This window comes from Rhinatrema bivittatum, chromosome 2, assembly GCF_901001135.1.
Source record: "Rhinatrema bivittatum chromosome 2, aRhiBiv1.1, whole genome shotgun sequence".
Classification (NCBI taxonomy): domain Eukaryota; kingdom Metazoa; phylum Chordata; class Amphibia; order Gymnophiona; family Rhinatrematidae; genus Rhinatrema; species Rhinatrema bivittatum.
This window is the reverse complement of record NC_042616.1, coordinates 588,225,175-588,244,449: the sequence shown is the minus strand read 5'-3', so window position 1 is coordinate 588,244,449 and position 19,275 is coordinate 588,225,175. Positions and strand designations below refer to the sequence as shown.

General features: G+C 41.8%; 1 protein-coding gene across 8 annotated transcripts in view; it reads right to left on the bottom strand.

The window, feature by feature from the left end:
* LPIN2 (lipin 2) overlaps positions 1-19,275 on the bottom strand; it is a 397,530-nt gene that overhangs the window by 302,124 nt on the left and 76,131 nt on the right. For 7 of the 8 annotated variants that reach the window (XM_029591076.1, XM_029591075.1, XM_029591073.1 and 4 more), the window contains exon 3: positions 3,474-3,569. The exons of the other annotated variant lie outside the window; for it this stretch is intronic. In XM_029591076.1, the coding sequence (XP_029446936.1) occupies positions 3,474-3,569 (96 nt within the window). The remainder of the gene's footprint in view (positions 1-3,473; positions 3,570-19,275) is intronic. 8 annotated transcript variants of the gene reach the window in all.

Here is a 19,275-nt window from a genome sequence, read left to right as displayed (position 1 = left end):
GTGGGGTTTGATGGACAATTTGAAGCGATATCAAATACGTATAATCTGTACTCCTGTTATTTATTATGCCTAGAACCCAAGTGTATAAGACAGGTTTACGTAAAACCTTAGCCAGCCTCTGACAGAAAAGTTCACTGGCACAGGTACTGTGAGAGCCAGTCAAAATCTCTTCCCAAGTTTTGGCTGGAGTGCTGATAGTGGTTTGGTGGCCCTCTGTTGCCTAGGGCAGGCATAAGGACCCTGCTGTATAAGGGATCGAAGGAGCAGAGGAAAACACTTCCTCTGCTGATAGACATGTCGCCTCGGCCCCATGCTCTGGTACCTCCTAGTTAAGAAGGACAGTTCTGGAGTGGCCATGAAGAACTGCTGAAGCTCTGTACAATGTTCATTATTCTGAGCTACTGCTTCCTTAACCCTGTCTTCAAAGAGATTCTCTCCAGTGCATGGCATGTAGAAGTCTTCCCTGGACCTCCAGTCTAAGATCCACAGCCAGGCAAGTCTACAGGCACAAACTCCTACAGCAGAGAATTTTGATGCTGTTTTGAAAAATCGAAAGGTTGACCTGACCATATATTTTCCACATACCATCCCCAGTGACAGAGCATAGTCACACTGTTTCTGAGGAAGCTGCTCTGCTTTCTTCAGCTGTTTCAGAATATCCTGCATACATAGGTCCACAAAGAGCTTAGAGGATACTATTCAGACATTTAAGGATAGCTCTCTAGAAAACCTTCTTACCAAGAGAGTGCCCATGGTTCTAGAATCCTTCCCCAGGGGCACAGAGGAACGGGTTCTTGTCCTCTTGGTGCGGTAGCTGTTGCTGCCCAAATGTTGGAGCCTTCTGGATACGATATAGTGTATCCTCCTCCTTATTCATGGTGCCACAGAAAGGGGGATTTTCTCACATCCTCATCTGCACTTCCTGAAGAATCTCATGCACTAGGACTGCCCCAATTTCTATAGGAGGCTCCATGAAACGAAGAATGTCCAGCATTTTGTTTGCAGCTTCATTTTCCTTTTGCAAGGCAAAGGGAATGGCCTCATCCATTCTCAGGATAAATCTGCTGAAGAAGAGGTGCTCACACAGACTCTTTTCCTGTGGAGGAGAGGGGTCTGAGGAGAGACCTGCCGATCAGAAAAATCTCCAGATCCATAGCCATACCCCCAGGAATATTCTGAACCTGAGAACAACGGGTAAGCCTTGAACAAGAACCCAATCTTGCCCAGCTAATATTCAAGACCTCAGAGGGCAGTTCTTGTCTGTTGGGGCCTAGACCTGAGAAACTCTTGTGCCTTTGGGATGCTTCTTCCCCTAATGAGCTGGAGATTACCATCAATGTGGTGGACAAATTTGTTAATTCCCCTCCAGAAACTGACCAGTACCAAGCCGCCAGGTGGCTGTAGAGACTCCGTATCATTTGGACATCGGTCCACATTGGCAATGCTGCTCTCGATGTTGGTGCACAGATGCTTTGTATTGCCTTACCAAAGGCCTACTAGATCTTGTCAGCTCCTCCTGGAAGACTGCTGAAGCTAACACCTGTTGGGAGACAGGAGAGGCGGCAACATTTTTGTGGGAAACCTAAGATGTATTAATGGCAGACAACTAGGCCCATGGAGACTTGCAATCTCCAGGAATACATTGAGAATAAGTTCTCCTGGCCACCGGAATACTTTGGTGGTTTCAATACTTCAGCCAAAATGTCTCCGTTTCAGGCATCGTGCATAGGCAGAGACCAATGCTAACACTAATTAGACTTTGCTAGATGCTGAGCATCAGAACTCTTTGATGCTGGAAACTTAAGGCTAAAATCCTCACCTTCCTCATATGGGAGGCAGATGATGGTCTATCACTCTGGTATTCCACATCAAAGGGCACCACATTCCCTCTTGATGTCAATGCACTGCCAATGTCTGATCCAGATCCTGATTCCATTGATGAAGAAGTCTCCAATGACAATATCAATGGGCAGGACTTGCAGTTCCCAGGTGCTTTTCCATCAGGTGAAGCCAAGATCTACGCCCCTTAGGTCATGGGTGAATGAAAACACCCCCTAGACATAAGGCTGGCCCACAGGCACAGGCCACATCTATCAGGGGGGATCCATGACAGACATGATCCTTCTGCCCAAGGGGAATTTCTAGAAGCCAATAGAAGAATTCTCCATTCAAGGAAGCAATCAAAGAACCAGTAATGCAAAATAAACCTGGATGACTGACATGCAGTTGAAGCTGCTTCTGCGCACCACTCAAATGTCCAAAAAAAAAAAAAGAACTTACAGAAACAATCTAAAAAGGGGCTACTAAAAGGGAAAATAAAGACTGCAGGACCCCACAATGACTAATTCCTGTCCTGATAGGATACAAAAGGATCCAGAAAAAGCAGAAGAGCAAAGATCCGTGACCAGTGGGCTCCATGGAAAAGATCTGATTAAAGGAGCCCATGAGTGGCCATATGGCATGCTGCACATGCCCACTCTGGCATGCCCAGAGTTTTAGAAACTTGAGATGAAAGTTCTATGCCAGGTTCCATCTGATGTTGTCACCTACTTGTGATGAATGTCACCCTGCTTCTTCTCAGAGAAGTAATACAAACTTTGGAGTTTACCAAAGCTTCTAAAACCCAGCAAAATCTTTTGAAACAACTAAATATAAATAATTATACAAGGATGGTATGCAACCAAGCACTTCTGAACTTTGCCTTTAGTGATATATACATTTTTTAAATAAATACATAATAATTCATCCAAAAAAATGAAAAAAAACTATATCCCTTGCTGTCAAGGCAAAAATAAAAAATAAAAAAATAAACCTGCACAGAAGTCAGCAGCTGAAGGAAATGAGCTAGTTGCTTTTTGGCCATTATAAGAAAGCAAGGCAGAACAAAAAAGAAACACAGCCGTCAGTTGAGCTGAAATCTGTTAAAACATGAAGGGACAGTATATAAAAACTGAAAATTATATTTGGAATGGGAGGGAGAAGTTTAAGACACTATTTTTGCCAAAGCGCTTTTTCATACATTTTGCACTTCCAACTCATGTGGAACCTGACCCAACTAGGTCTACAGCATTACAAACATTCAATCAGTTACATAAGGCATTTCCCTATTTTTACTCTCTCTGTAAGTCCCATATAGCCCAATTGTTTCAGCAACAGTCCTCTGGCTGAGAAGTCCAGAGCACAGTTCCCTTCTGGAACCAGTACAAGTGAGAGGCTGAGAAACAGTATTCCCTCCTTCCTCAGAGACCATGAATTCTGCCTCCAGTGCCCCCAGCACAAAGAACAGCAGTTAGCATCTGGAAATCAAATCTAGGTCTCCTGCATGGCAGAACTGTATCTAGTCCTACCAACCTGTAATAATTATTTTTGTGATTTTAACAGAGAAGGATATGGAGTGCAAGAAAGATAAGGATTTGAGGCAAGTACATAATATTCTAACTACTCTACTCATGTGCATAGCTTTTCACACTTACATTTTCCTCCTCAGTTTCCTGTACAAAGAAAGCTTCCCCGTTGTCACCCAGCTTCATGTGCAGATCCACCGGATCACCATTGATTTCTATATCTATCTGTGATAGACACAAACCATAACACAATGAATGAAAAAAAAATGAACAAGATAAGAACCTAGACTATGTATAAACATACCATCATACTCTGTAGGGGATAATAAACTGCATCTAAAAAATTGTAAATATTTATTTGGTTTCTGCAAAATACAGAAAATAAACAAATGAAATAATACCTGGGAACGGGGGAGGGAATACCAAAAATGAGAAATTACTACTTACCTGTTAATTTCCTTTTCCTTAATCCAGACAGATGGATTCAGGACCAGTGGGTTACGCAACTACCAGCAGATGGAGACTGAGCAAATTTACATCATAGTATTTATACTCCTGCAGTGACATCAGCTTGCCAGTATTCTCTTCAAGCAAAAAACTTGATAAGAAAATGCCATACTGGGTCAGACCAAGGGTCCATCAAGCCCAGCATCCTGTTTCCAACAGTGGCCAATCCAGGCCATAAGAACCTGGCAAGTACCCAAAAATTAAGCCTATTCCATGTGACCATTGCTAATGGCAGTGGCTATTCTCTAAGTGAACTTAATAGCAGGTAATGGACTTCTCCTCCAAGAACTTATCCAATCCTTTTTTTAAACACAGCTATACTAACTGCACTAACCACATTCTCTGGCAACAAATTCCAGAGTTTAATTGTGCGTTGAGTAAAAAAGAACTTTCTTCGATTAGTTTTAAATGTGCCCCATGCTAACTTCATGGAGTGCCCCTTAGTCTTTCTACTATCTGAAAGAGTAAATAACCGATTCACATCTACCCGTTCTAGACCTCTCATGATTTTAAACACCTCTAGCATATCCCCCCTCGGTCGTCTCTTCTCCAAGCTGAAAAGTCCTAACCTCTTTAGTCTTTCCTCATAGGGGAGCTGTTCCATTCCCCTTATCATTTTGGTAGCCCTTCTCTGTTATATCCTTTCTGAGATGCGGCGACCAGAATTGTACACAGTATTCAAGGTGCGGTCTCACCATGGAGCGATACAGAGGCATTATGACATTTTCCGTTTTATTCATCATTCCTTTTCTAATAATTCCCAACATTCTGTTTGCTTGACTGCCACAGCACACTGTACCGACGATTTCAATGTGTTATCCACTATGACACCTAGATCTCTTTCTTGGGTTGTAGCACCTAATATGGAACCCAACATTGTGTAATTATAGCATGGGTTATTTTTCCCTATATGCATCACCTTGCACTTATCCACATTAAATTTCATCTGCCATTTGGATGCCCAATTTTCCAGTCTCACAAGGTCTTCCTGCAATTTATCACAATCTGCTTGTGATTTAACTGCTCTGAACAATTTTGTGTCATCTGCAAATTTGATTATCTCACTCGTCGTATTTCTTTCCAGATCATTTATAAATATATTGAAAAGTAAGGGTCCCAATACAGATCCCTGAGGCACTCCACTGTCCACTCCCTTCCACTGAGAAAACTGCCCATTTAATCCTACTCTCTGTTTCTTGTCTTTTAGCCAGTTTGCAATCCATGAAAGGACATCGCCACCTATCCCATGACTTTTTACTTTTCCTAGAAGCCTCTCATGAGGAACTTTGTCAAACGCCTTCTGAAAATCCAAGTATACTATATCTACCGGTTCACCTTTATCCACATGTTTATTAACTCCTTCAAAAAAGTGAAGCAGATTTGTGAGGCAAGACTTGCCCTGGGTAAAGCCATGCTGACTTTGTTCCATTAAACCATGTCTTTCTATATGTTCTGTGATTTTGATGTTTAGAACACGTTCCACTATTTTTCCTGGCACTGAAGTCAGGCTAACCGGTCTGTAGTTTCCCGGATCGCCCCTGGAGCCCTTTTTAAATATTGGGGTTACATTTGCTATCCTCCAGTCTTCAGGTACAATGGATGATTTTAATGATAAGTTACAAATTTTTACTAATAGGTCTGAAATTTCATTTTTTAGTTCCTTCAGAATTCTGGGGTGTATAGCATCCGGTCCAGGTGATTTACTACTCTTCAGTTTGTCAATCAGGCCTACCACATCTTCTAGGTTCACCGTGATTTGATTCAGTCCATCTGAATCATTACCCATGAAAACCTTCTCCATTACGGGTACCTCCCCAACATCCTCTTCAGTAAACACCGAAGCAAAGAAATCAGACTCTCTCCTGCAAATAATAACAAATAAACATTTCAATACTCAACCAAAAGTAAAACACTGACCTCATACAAAGAATGCATTAAAACTAGGCTAGGGACTGGACTAACACTTATCAGTAGCCCTCGGAACACTTAGCTACTCAGGAGGACCATAATATAATCATTCGGCAGCCAAGGGCGGGAAGCTGAATCCATCTATCTGGATTAAGGAAAAGGAAATTATCAGGTAAGTAGTAATTTCTCATTTCCTAGCACCCAGACAAATGGATTCAAGACCAGTGGGATGTATCCAAACTACTCCCAAATAGGGTGAGAGGCTTCCCATGGTCCAGTTAAAACCACACGTGCCTACACATCCAGATGATAATACTTGAAAGGGTGTGTAAGGAGGACCATGTCGCAGCTTGGCAAATGAACAGCAAGGTAGGCAATCAAACAACGCCGTGAGGAAACAACAAAGAATAGATGCCCAAGGGTCTTTTCCAGATCTTTAATTAGTGGAGACGTATATAATTAGTTAAAAATGCCCGAATCGCGCAGAGTTTCGCCACGTTCCAGTGGCTGCCTCAGGGGCTTAAATCAAAGCACACTGAATAAATATATTAATTCCAAACACACATCCGCAGTACAAACGTATCTTGAATAAATACTGTAGCGCTTAAGCCTCTCTCGGTTCCATTCTCTAATTGCGCCGTATACGTGTTTCTGCACGTCAGCGTGCACTGTCTCTACTTGATTCAAAACAACTTTGAAGCGCTACAGTATTTATTCAAGATACGTTTGTACTGCGGATGTGTGTTTGGAATTAATATATTTATTCAGTGTGCTTTGATTTAAGCCCCTGAGGCAGCCACTGGAACGTGGTGAAACTCGGCGCGAGTCGGACATTTTTAACTAATTATATACGTCTCCACTAATTAAAGATCTGGAAGAGACCCTTGGGCATCTATTCTTTGTTGTTTCCTCGCAGCTTGGCAAATGTCAGTGGGAGACAGCAATCTAACTTCCACCTATGACACTGCCTGAGCCCTAGTGGAATGAGCCCTAACCTGAGTAGGCAACGGCTTCCCAGCAGCCACATAAGCAGCAGTGAGTACCTCCTTAATCCAGCGAGCTACTGTAGCCGCAAAGCCGACTCGCCCTGTTTACTACCAATGTGGAGGACAAATGGGCAACCTGCACATAGACTAAAGAGATGAAGAATGTTCTCGCTCGTAGCAAGTGGCAATCACTGCAGTAGCATATCCACGCTTCAGCAAGCGAGCCCTCTCAAGGGCCATACTGTAAGACAAAACAGTGTCGGATCTTCATGAAGAACAGGTCCCTGCCGCAACAGATTCCTGTGCACCGAAAAATGGAGGGGGGGGGGGGGGGAAGTCCACCCAGGAGCATTCGCAGATCTGCATACCATGGTCTCCTGGGCTAATCTGGTGCCACCAGAAGTACATCCCTCTGCGGAGTCTTGACCCTCCAAACCAATCTGCCCAATATGGCCACGGGAAAAAGGAATACATTAGCCGGTCCTTCGACCATTCCTGCAGGATTGCATCGATACCAGAGGACTTAAGATCTCTCCTGCAACTGAAGAATCAAGGAATCTTCACATTGTAAAACGTCACCAGCAGGTCTAGGCACAGTCGCCCAAGCAATCCACTATCAGCTGAAACGCCTCGTCTGACAATACCCATTCTCCTGGGTCCACACTCTCCCTGATGAGAAAATCTGCTCTGACATTGTCTTTTCATGCAATGTGCGAGGCTCCTGAAGATGCACTTCCGCCCATCCCATAAGTCAGACTATCTCCTGCAACACTTGCTGGCTTCTTGGTTCCTCTCCCTGCCGACTGATGTAAGCCATTGACGTTCCATTGTCCGACATTATCCAGACCACTCGACCCTGCAACCTGCCGCTGAACTGCAAAGCATGCCAACCAGATCGCCCTGGCTTCCAGCCGATTGATGTTCCAGAGAGACTTCTGTACTCCAGCGTCCTTATGCTCTCAGTTCCTGGCAATGAGCTCCTCAACTCTGAAGGCTCACATCTGTCATGGGTCTGGTAATTTTAGGGAGACTCCTCTTAGATGATCCGTTTGTATCCACCACTGTAGTTGATAACAGATCTCCATCGGCAGGTGGAACCAATTCCATTAGTTCTTAGACTGTGGGCTCAACGAGACAGCAGGGAACACTGAAGAGGACACATATGCAACCCTGCCTGTGGCACCACTTCCAGGGTTGCCGCCATCAAACTGAGCACCTGCAGATAGGACCACACTGTCGGGAGTATAGTGTTCGTCAGATGCACCTGCACCATCAACTTCTGAATACAAGCTTCTGACAGGAAAACCCTGCCCTGCTTCGTGTCGAACAGAACACAGAGATATTCTAGCAACTGAGATGGGACTGCTCTTGGCCAGGTTCACCACCCAGCCGAGCTCCTGCAACAGGGAGATCACCTTGCTGATCACCAGGTGGCTCTCTTCCAGAGACTTGGCCTGAATCAGCCAGTCGTCCAAATATGGGTGTACCAGGATCCCATCCTCTCTCAACTCTACTGCCACCACCACCATCATTTTGGGAAAAGTTATGGGAGCAGTGGCCAGGCCAAAAGGCAGCACCCGAAACTAAACTCATCCCAAAACCACAAATCGCAAAAAACATTGGTGCTCTAGTCGGATGGAAATATGCAGGTATGCCTCGGAAAGATCCAAAGAGGTCAGAAATTTCCACGACTGCACTGAGCACATTGTTTCTATGTGAAAATGAGTCACCTGCAAATGGAGGTTTGAGAATTAGATCTAATTCTCAGTGGTGCACAGGACTTGGTGAGAGAGGTAACGGTGGTGGGGCCGCTTGGCAATAGTGATCATAATATGATCAAATTTGATTTAATGACTGGAAGAGGAACAGTTGCAAATCCAAGGCTCTCGTGCTAAACTTTCAAAAGGGAAACTTTGATAAAATGAGAAAAATTGTTAGAAAAAAACTGAAAGGAGCAGCTACAAAAGTAAAAAATGTCCAGGAGGCGTGGTCATTGTTAAAAAAAATACCATTCTAGAAGCACAGTCTAGATGTATTCCACACATTAAGGAAGGTGGAAAGAAGGCAAAACGATTACCGGCATGGTTAAAAAGGGAGGTGAAAGAAGCTATTTTAGCCACAAGATCTTCAATCAAAAATTGGAAGAAGGAACCAACAGAAGAAAATAGGATAAAGCATAAAAGTTGGCAAGTTAAATATAAGACATTGATAAGACAGGCTAAGAGAGAATTTGAAAAGAAGTTGGCTGTAGAGGCAAAAACTCACAGTAAAAACTTTTTTAAATATATCCGAAGCAGAAAGCCTGTGAGGGAGTCAGTTGGACCATTAGATGATCGAGGGGTTAAACGGGCACTTAGAGAAGATAAGGCAATCGCGGAAAGATTAAATGATTTCTTTGCTTCGGTGTTTACTGAAGAGGATGTTGGGGAGGTACCCGTAATGGAGAAGGTTTTCATGGGTAATGATTCAGATGGACTGAATCAAATCACGGTGAACCTAGAAGATGTGGTAGGCCTGATTGACAAACTGAAGAGTAGTAAATCACCTGGACCGGATGGTATACACCCCAGAGTTCTGAATGAACTAAAAAATGAAATTTCAGACCTATTAATAAAATTTGTAACTTATCATTAAATTCATCCATTGTACCTGAAGACTGAAGGATAGCAAATGTAACCCCAATATTTAAAAAGGGCTCCAGGGGCGATCCGGGAAACTACAGACTGGTTAGCCTGACTTCAGTGCCAGGGAAAATAGTGGAAAGTGTTCTAAACATCAAAATCACAGAACATATAGAAAGACATGGTTTAATGGAACAAAGTCAGCATGGCTTTACCTAAGGCAAGTCTTGCCTCACAAATCTGCTTCACTTTTTTGAAGGAGTTAATAAACATGTGGATAAAGGTGAACCGGTAGATGTAGTATACTTGGATTTTCAGAAGGCATTTGACAAAGTTCCTCATGAGAGGCTTCTAGGAAAAGTAAAAAGTCATGGGATAGGTGGCGATGTCCTTTCGTGGACTGCAAACTGGCTAAAAGACAGGAAACAGAGTAGGATTAAATGGACAATTTTCTCAGTGGAAGGAAGTGGACAGTGGAGTGCCTCAGGGATCTGTATTGGAACCCTTACTTTTCAATATTTATTTATTTAGGATTTTTAATATACCGACTTTCTTGATACAGATCAAATCAACTTGGTTTACATAGAACAATAGTTCATTAACAATAACTAGTCTGATCTCAAAGAGGAGACAGAGAGGGAGCAGGAAGTAGAAAGTTACATTATAACAAGGGAGAGCAACTTGGAATTGGAGATGAAGAGAAGGATAACCAAGGTAGAGAGAAATAAACAGAGAGTGGGGCTTGAAGACAAACCTTTGGAGATTAACTCTAGCATAATAACCTGATTATGTGACACCCTGCTAGTTTACGATATAATATGATATGACTGAAACACAGCTGATTGGATAATATTTTGGGAGAATATAGTCTAGGATTCGGGAAAGGCTCGACTGAACAGCCAAGTCTTGAGTTTCTTTTAAAAATTTATGAGGCAGGTTTCCTGTCGGAGGTCTGAGGGTAGTGTATTCCAGATGGTGGGGCCTGCTGTTGAAAAAGCCCGGTCTCTGATAGTTAATATTTGTACCATTTTGATCGGGGGAACATGAAGTGATCCCTTATAGGCATCTCTTAAAGGTCTAGCCGAAGAGTGTAATTTGAGAGGGAGTAGCAGGTCTAGAGGAGTCTGGTGATAGATATTTTTGTGGATGATGGTGAGAGATTTGTGGAGTATTCTAAAATTAACTGGAAGCCAATGTAGGTCTTTTAGTATTGGCGTGATGTGATCTCTTCGCTTAGTGTTGGTCAAAATTCTCGCAGCTGCATTTTCGAGCAGTTGCAGAGGTTTTAATGTAATAGCTGGTAGACCTTGCAGAATCGAATTACAATAATCGACCTTAGAGAACAGGATTGCTTGGAGTACAGACCTGAAGTCATGGTGATATAGGAGAGGCTTACGTTTTTTGAGCACCTGTAACTTGTAGAAGCATTCCTTTGTAGTACAATTTATAAACTTCTTCAAGCTCAGATGATTGTCAATTATAACTCCGAGGTCTCTAGTATGAGTGATGTGGGAGGTAGCGTGCGATTGTTGTAAGTGTCGACTATTTTCAGGGGTGATGAGCAGGAGTTCTGTCTTAGCAGTATTTAACACCAGGTTGAGGCTGGTAAGGTGGTGGTTGATAGTTTGTAGGTGAGAGTCCCATAACTTGATTGCTGAGTCCAAGGAGCCTGTTATGGGAATCAAGACTTGGACGTCGTCTGCATATACGTAGAATTTCAAATTTAGCGATGATGAGAGGAGATTGCAGAGAGGGAGGAGATATATGTTAAATAGGGTGGGAGATAAAGAGGAGCCCTGGGGGACTCCATGTGGGGAGTTGGTGTGAGGAGATTCCATGTTGTTGATTTTAACCTTATAGCCTTGATTACAGAGGAATGAGTTGAACCATCTGAAGACAGATCCTGAGATTCCAATGTCAGATAGCCGGTTTAATAGAATGGTATGGTTGACTGTGTCGAAGGCTGCGGAGATATCGAGGAGTGCAATATATTTATAAATGATCTGGAAAGAAATACGACAAGTGAGATAATCAAATTTTCAGATGACACAAAATTGTTCAGAGTAGTTAAATCACAAGCAGATTGTGATAAATTGCAGGAAGACCTTGTGAGACTGGAAAATTGGGCATCCAAATGGCAGATGAAATTTAATGTGGATAAGTGCAAGGTGATGCATATAGGGAAAAATAACCCATGCTATAATTACACAATGTTGGGTTCCATATTAGGTGCTACAACCCAAGAAAGAGATCTAGGCGTCATAGTGGATAACACATTGAAATCGTCGGTTCAGTGTGCTGCGGCAGTCAAAAAAGCAAACAGAATGTTGGGAATTATTAGAAAGGGAATGGTGAATAAAAAGGAAAATGTCATAATGCCTCTGTATCGCTCCATGGTGAGACCGCACCTTGAATACTGTGTACAATTCTGGTCGCCGCATCTCAGAAAGGATATAATTGCGATGGAGAAGGTACAGAGAAGGGCTACCAAAATGATAAGGGGAATGGAACAGCTCCCCTATGAGGAAAGACTAAAGAGGTTAGGACTTTTCAGCTTGGAGAAGAGACGGCTGAGGGGGGATAAGATAGAGATGTTTAAAATCATGAGAGGTCTAGAACGGGTAGATGTGAATTGGTTATTTACTCTTTTGGATAATAGAAAGACTAGGGGGCACTCCATGAAGTTAGCATGGGGCACATTTAAAACTAATTGGAGAACGTTCTTTTTTACTCAACGCACAATTAAACTCTGGAATTTGTTGCCAGAGGATGTGGTTAGTGCAGTTAGTGTAGCTGTGTTTAAAAAAGGATTGGATAAGTTCTTGGAGGAGAAGTCCATTACCTGCTATTAGGTTCACTTAGAGAATAGCCACTGCCATTAGCAATGGGAACATGGAATGGACTTAGCTTTTGGGTACTTGCCAGGTTCTTATGGCCTGGATTGGGCACTGTTGGAAACAGGATGCTGGGCTTGATGGACCCTTGGTCTGACCCAGTATGGCATTTTCTTATGTTCTTAAGGTTGACCCCTTTGTGGACCAGGATGGGACAAAAGGAGCTCTCCTTCTTCAGCACTACGAAATAAATAAAATATCGACCTGTATTTTCAAGACATGGTGAAGAATATGCTTGATCAGACAACCAATATTGAGAAGGAAAAATACCCAGACGTCTCTGCTGTTCTGTGTCCTGTCAGAGCTGAATGAACTCTGAGTGCCTTTCTGAGCATGACTTGCAGAATGTCCCTGAGGTAGACATACTGGCACCAACAAGGGAGGCCTATTCAATGGGTCACAAAGAAGAGACCAACGGCGGGAGCTTCAGGCATTATTCTGTTGAAACCTCACTGGATGAGATCATTTACAGGACAAAAGGAGTATCTGGACAGTGATGGCAAATGAGCTACACCTGGGGAGAAACCTGTCAGGGCAGTTCAGAGGATAGGTTGTCATGACTACAGCATGATGTGTCTCTGTAGATGAGTCTTGGGGCAGTCACGTGATTCTAGAAACTTCGGCGGTGCTGTATGTTTGACTATAAAGGTGGGGGCAGGTCTTGTATTCGGGGAGATGCTAGTTATTTGAAAAGATAAAGGGCACCTAGCATACCGCATCTCCCAGGAACACTTTAAAAAAAAGCCAAATAAAATGTATTTTATACCTTATACTGAGTCTAAGTGTTCTTGCTTGCCTGGCCCTGAGTCCAGAAATTATGGACATTTTGGCACCCCAGATGGGACTTGAATAGCTGTTGTTATTATAATTATTTTTTGCTGTAGTGTACGTTTGGTGGACAAAAGTACACTAGGTTCTTGGACGTTTAATTTGGCTTTCCGTCCAAAGATGTGTTGCCCAGGTGACTGGAGGTTATCCCGGAGAATATTTGAGTTCAGAGAAGATGTTTCATGAAGTTTTAAGCTGCAGGATCCATTGTGTGAGTATGTAACGAGAAAAAAAAAAAAAAAAGAAAAATCTGTAAGTATCACTGTTTTTATTTTATTTGTTGTACAGGGTATATAGATTGTGTGTTACATTGGGATTAGAATACTTTTTACAAAATGTTCCTTCATAGATATGTTAGGGAGACAGGTACAGGAGCTGCTGCTTTGATTAAGATCTAAATTAAGTTCTGCTATTTTCAGATTGAACAGTTGAAAAACCAGAGGGGTAGCCAGCACTAGTCAGTCTGTGGTCTTTTGTCCTCAGACCGCATGGCTTCTGGCTCTGCAGAGGTTTCAAGTTACAGCTGCAAAGTGAGCAGTGGTGCTTGTGAAGCTTCCGAAGGTAGAAGAGGGAATTATGAACTGTTTGAAGTTAAATTGCGTAAGTTTGAAAGTTATAATTAGTATGATAAGAGTTTTTAGTTAGTGGATGGTTGTTTGTTGTTTGTACAGGAAGGTGCTAACGGCTTTAATCTTTTAAAGCAGGCTACATGTGGTTAATCTTTTCTTTTCCTCCTCTGATTCGCTTTAACAAGGAAGCCTATTTTTTGTCGGTGTGCTTCTATTTATATAGGTTAAGATTTTGTGTAAAATGTTTCCTTGTAAAAAAGTTTAGTGATTGTAGTTAAACTTAAATCTGGACATTTGTGAAATGCTGGCAGTGTGGTATATAGGGACATTTGAATTAATTGCTGCAGTTCATTAAATAGAGAAAGGAATCTTTCAGTTCTATGTTGTTTTTCTTTTCCCCCTCCCTTGCTTGTTACATTGTATCTTATGTTTATAGTAAACATAGAAATATAGCAATGATGGCAGAAGGAGAACAAGTGGCTCGTCGGTTTGTCCAGCTAGTTTTAATACATATTTTCTTACCAGGAATGTAGAGATGCTCATATTGGCATCTACGTTTTTAGAATTGTGTTAGTAATCAGGGTTTATTGTGAAGAGATCTTAGCACAATGTGCGGTGGGTTACATTTAGAAAGCATGAAACTGTGTTAATTTAAAGCCATTCATAATCAGCTTTGATTTATCATTGGAAAGGGATGTATTGTTTTTTCTTTGGTCAGGTGCATAGGCAGAGAGATAGAAAGAAAAAAAGAAATATATATACCAAAACGGGCGACTCCATTTTAATGGATTGATCTGTTCAGTTTGAAAATGGGAATTTTGGGTTGTTTGAAAGTAGGCGGAAGTGAATTTGATGCTGTTCGGAGGGACATAGTAATGTTAAAGAGGGGATTGAGCTTTATTTTTATGCTGGATAAGGGTATGTAAAGTGCTTTATCACTTAACTAACATATTCATGGAAGTGTAACAGTTGTTTGGCGGGAGAGGGGGTGACCCCCCCTTAGGAATGTGGTTGAGACGAAAGAAACAAAACCTGGGAGTGAGTCACTTTTAAAATGAATTGTACAGTTCTGCTGATGTAAGAGTTTTGAGGTTTTTGTTTGATATAAAGTGTTAGAGTAAGTATGTGATAGAAGAGGGACTAAAGATATAAGTTATTTAATTAGAGTGACGTAAGAAATAGAAAAAAAAAAAGAATGGAGAACAGATCTCATATGCCTACCATCCAGGCTGAGTTTTTGTTAATGAAAGACCTTATGTTATATTCTAATGATGATAGATATTTCTCAGTTTTGCTTATACCTCACTAGATGCTAACTTTTAGATGAAGGGAGAAATAGCTTAACAACACAATAAAACAGGGAGATGCCTCATATATAATTGCAGGTTCGGGCTAATGCATATGAATGAGTGCTTAGGGTGGGGCACAGTAGGGAATGAATTGCTCTTGGGTATAACAAAGTCTGTCCTTCAAGTGAGTTCGGAGTTTAGAGCATAGAAAAAAAAAAAAAGGGTTTTAGATTTGTAAAAGGAAGTAGCTCTTATCACAGGGGACAGCGCCTCCTAGAGGTGGACCATCATAGAAAGGAAAGTAGTTTTATGACTGCTTTTTGCTGAATTAAGGTATAACAGCAGTTTGACTTTTAAGGAGCCTGTAATGTTATTTTTTAAATTTAATTTTAATTATATTAACTGTCATATGCTAGATTTCTTTTCAGAGTACCAAAGCACAAAGCACATCTGTCTCTGTTCCATGGGAGATGAAGATTACAGTTTTTTCCAGTTTGATTCCTTTTCAATTTTTTAATAGATCTCTTTTAATTTTAATCCTGAGTTTTTGTTTTCTTTTGTGGATCGATCCAATTCTTTTATATTTTTAAAGTACTTTTTAATTTTTGAGCTCAAAAGTTTGTCATGTTGTCTGTTCTATGTTACATGTGTAAAATGAGGAATGAATGAATACATCATGTAGTCAGTTCTGTGACATATATGTTTTAATGTAACGTCTGAGTATTTATGTTTGTGGTCTGGACCATTGCATGATGTTTTGAAATAATGTGGGATTATTTGGCAAATTAAATATAGGGAGTACGTGACATAATAGTATTTTCTTACTACTTAATTGGATTTTTGTACTTTTATTTAGGTTTGAATCCATACACATGCATCTAATCTAATGAGCTAAGAGATTCTGCCCTGCCATCAGCACTGAATCCTACTAAGAACTATATACGCACTTGGGGGCGGATTTTCAGACTCCGCGAATAGGCCTACTTTTGTTTGCGCTCCAGGCGCAAACAAAAGTACGCTGGATTTTAGTAGATACGCGCGGAGCCGCGCGTATCTGCTAAAAACCTGGATCGTGCGCGCAAGGCTATCGATTTTGTATAGCCGGCGCGCACCGAGCCGCGCAGCCTACCCCCGTTCCCTCCAAGGCCGCTCCGAAATCGGAGCGGCCTTGGAGGGAATCCTCTAACGCCCTCCCCTCACCTTCCCCTCCCTTCCTCTACCTAACCCACCCGCCCGGCCCTGTCTACACCCCCCCCTTACCTTTCTCCGAGGATTTACGCCTCCCGGAGGGAGAAGTAAATCCCCGCGTGCGAGCGGGCCTCCTGCGCGCCGGGCCGCGACCTGGGGGCGGGTACGGAGGGCGCAGCCACGCCCCCGGACCGCCCCAGGCCGTAGCCACGCCCCGTACCCGCCCCCAAAACGCTGCCGACACGCCCCCGAAACGCCACGACGACCGGGCCCGCCCCCGACACGCCCCCCTCGGAGAACCCCGGGACTTACGCGAGTCCCGGGGCTCTGCGCGCGCCGGTAGGCCTATGTAAAATAGGCTCACCGGCGAGCAGGGCTCTGAAAATCCGCCCCTGAGTGCAGAAATTATCATTGGCCACAGAAGTTATTACATACTATATGGACTGAAATTCTTACAATTTATTATACTTGATCGTTGCTTTTCTCTTTGTTCTGTGGGAGTGACTTTATGCAGAATCTAGGTTCTTTCATTCTCTGCCAGTACTTAGGTGTTCAAGTTAATGATATTATCTGAAGTGATGTTGTTTTTATTAGTTTGTATGTTCCAAGTTAAGTAGTATTTTCCAGTCTTAGAATTTATAATACTTATATGCTGAATCAACTAAATGCATATGTACTAGGTTTTTTCTTTATCATTATCTATGGAAGCTGCTTTGATTACATAGAGGGTGATGTGTTTCAGTGTGATTCAAAGCTGATAATTTAGGGTTCAAGAGGGAGATCTCTTTATATTTCTCTTCCACACCAGCCTAAGTTATAAGCTATTCCTATTCTTTTGTTTTGCAGCTTGCACTTAGGGTAATCACTTTGCTGATCTTTAATATTTCAATATTCTATTTTTTATTCTAATGTCTTCGCTGAACCCTTCTTGGAATATCTTTTTACTATGACACTATTTACTAAATTTTACCTAATGACTGTTTCACTCTCTTTCATAACTATTTCTTCCTAGTGTAGCCTGTGATGCTTATTATGAGATTGTTCTCCTTGAAACAAATACATACCTTACATATGAGGAGCTTTGTCATGGGGATCTGCAACATTCTATTACTATATCTTTTGGTATATTAATTGCTCATTGTTCTTTTCTTCTTATCTTGGCTCCTTCACTATAAACCCTATCTGTGACTTAAAATATTCTGTTTATAAGCTAGTTTGTTTCCATTTAGGATTCCAAAGGGGAAGATATAATTTTCCTTATTTCTGTCTTTTATTTGTATTACATTCCTTCCTTTCCCTGTGCGAACACTCACACTGATGGTTTATCAATTCTGCAAAGTACATTATTTTGTTTTAGATCACATAATATGCTAAAGACTTTCTCACAGAGTCAGCTTTCACTTGTTTTTATGATTATCCCAAAATATACTTAGGCTTACCATCATTTAAGAAGGGTATTAGCCCCACTTCCCTAGAAGTATCTGAAGACGAAGCAGTATTACTAGCCCTCATCTACCTTAATAACTAATACCCCTTGACTGAAATTGGTTTAAAAACCTTGCCATCCACAGTTGTATCATCTTTTGGACAGGTGACTGCCATAATTGAATTAGGACTGTCCATACAGTGATTGCTTTCACTGCTACAGGTTGTTGTCATAATACTGTATAGCACCATTAATACCCTACAGAACTAGCATGATGTTTTGGACTTTTGCTATGCCTTTGCATATCATGCATATGCCTCTGCATTGATCTTCCATCACTACAGCATATGACTAGAATATGTCTTATGCTTTGCAACACCTTTATAATTTATCCCACATCATGTATGCTCAACACAGCATGAGTCCTTTTGTTGATTCTTGGTTTTCTTCTATTCTATTGGTTTCCTTTACTTTTCTGGTAATGTGCATTGATTATATCCCTGCTTGCCATTTTAATGAATGATATCCTGGGTAGTTGTTTACAATACCTAGTATTATATGAGAAACATCGTACTTTCATACTGGTCTCTCTTTGTTCTTATCTTTACATGTTATACCACTATTATGTAATTACTTGACTCTGAAAGATAACATATGTGATCTTGCTATTATGAAGTAGGTCCTTTTTATAACGCAGGTATCTATATAGCTCCATTATAGAGCTAATAGCTACCTAGTGAAAATTAGTTATGCTGTTCTTATTTGTCAATTCATGAGTACATGTCTGCCTATGAGTCTCATTTACTTTAAGGGGGAATCTAGAGGGATAACATATACACAAGGTTAGTTGTTAGCTTACATATTTAGCTCATTTGCCATAGTCACTTCTCACTGTTCTGTCTTCACCTCTGGTACTTGGGTGTGTCACCGTGTCCATTAACGGTGCCAAAAGAGGGAAATGAAGAATATGCTTGATCAGACAACCAATATTGAGAAGGAAAAATACCCAGACGTCTCTGCTGTTCTGTGTCCTGTCAGAGCTGAATGAACTCTGAGTGCCTTTCTGAGCATGACTTGCAGAATGTCCCTGAGGTAGACATACTGGCACCAACAAGGGAGGCCTATTCAATGGGTCACAAAGAAGAGACCAACGGCGGGAGCTTCAGGCATTATTCTGTTGAAACCTCACTGGATGAGATCATTTACAGGACAAAAGGAGTATCTGGACAGTGATGGCAAATGAGCTACACCTGGGGAGAAACCTGTCAGGGCAGTTCAGAGGATAGGTTGTCATGACTACAGCATGATGTGTCTCTGTAGATGAGTCTTGGGGCAGTCACGTGATTCTAGAAACTTCGGCGGTGCTGTATGTTTGACTATAAAGGTGGGGGCAGGTCTTGTATTCGGGGAGATGCTAGTTATTTTGAAAAGATAAAGGGCACCTAGCATACCGCATCTCCCAGGAACACTTTAAAAAAAAGCCAAATAAAATGTATTTTATACCTTATACTGAGTCTAAGTGTTCTTGCATGCCTGGCCCTGAGTCCAGAAATTATGGACAATGGGCACTGGAATCACAGCCCTGTTTGAGGAGCGTTGACAACATACACTCCACTGCCTGCCTCTTCTACAGGGAATGGCAGGGAGACACCATGAATATGTCTCAGGGAACACTGCAAAACTCCAGCACATGTCCCTCTCTTATCACTTCCAGG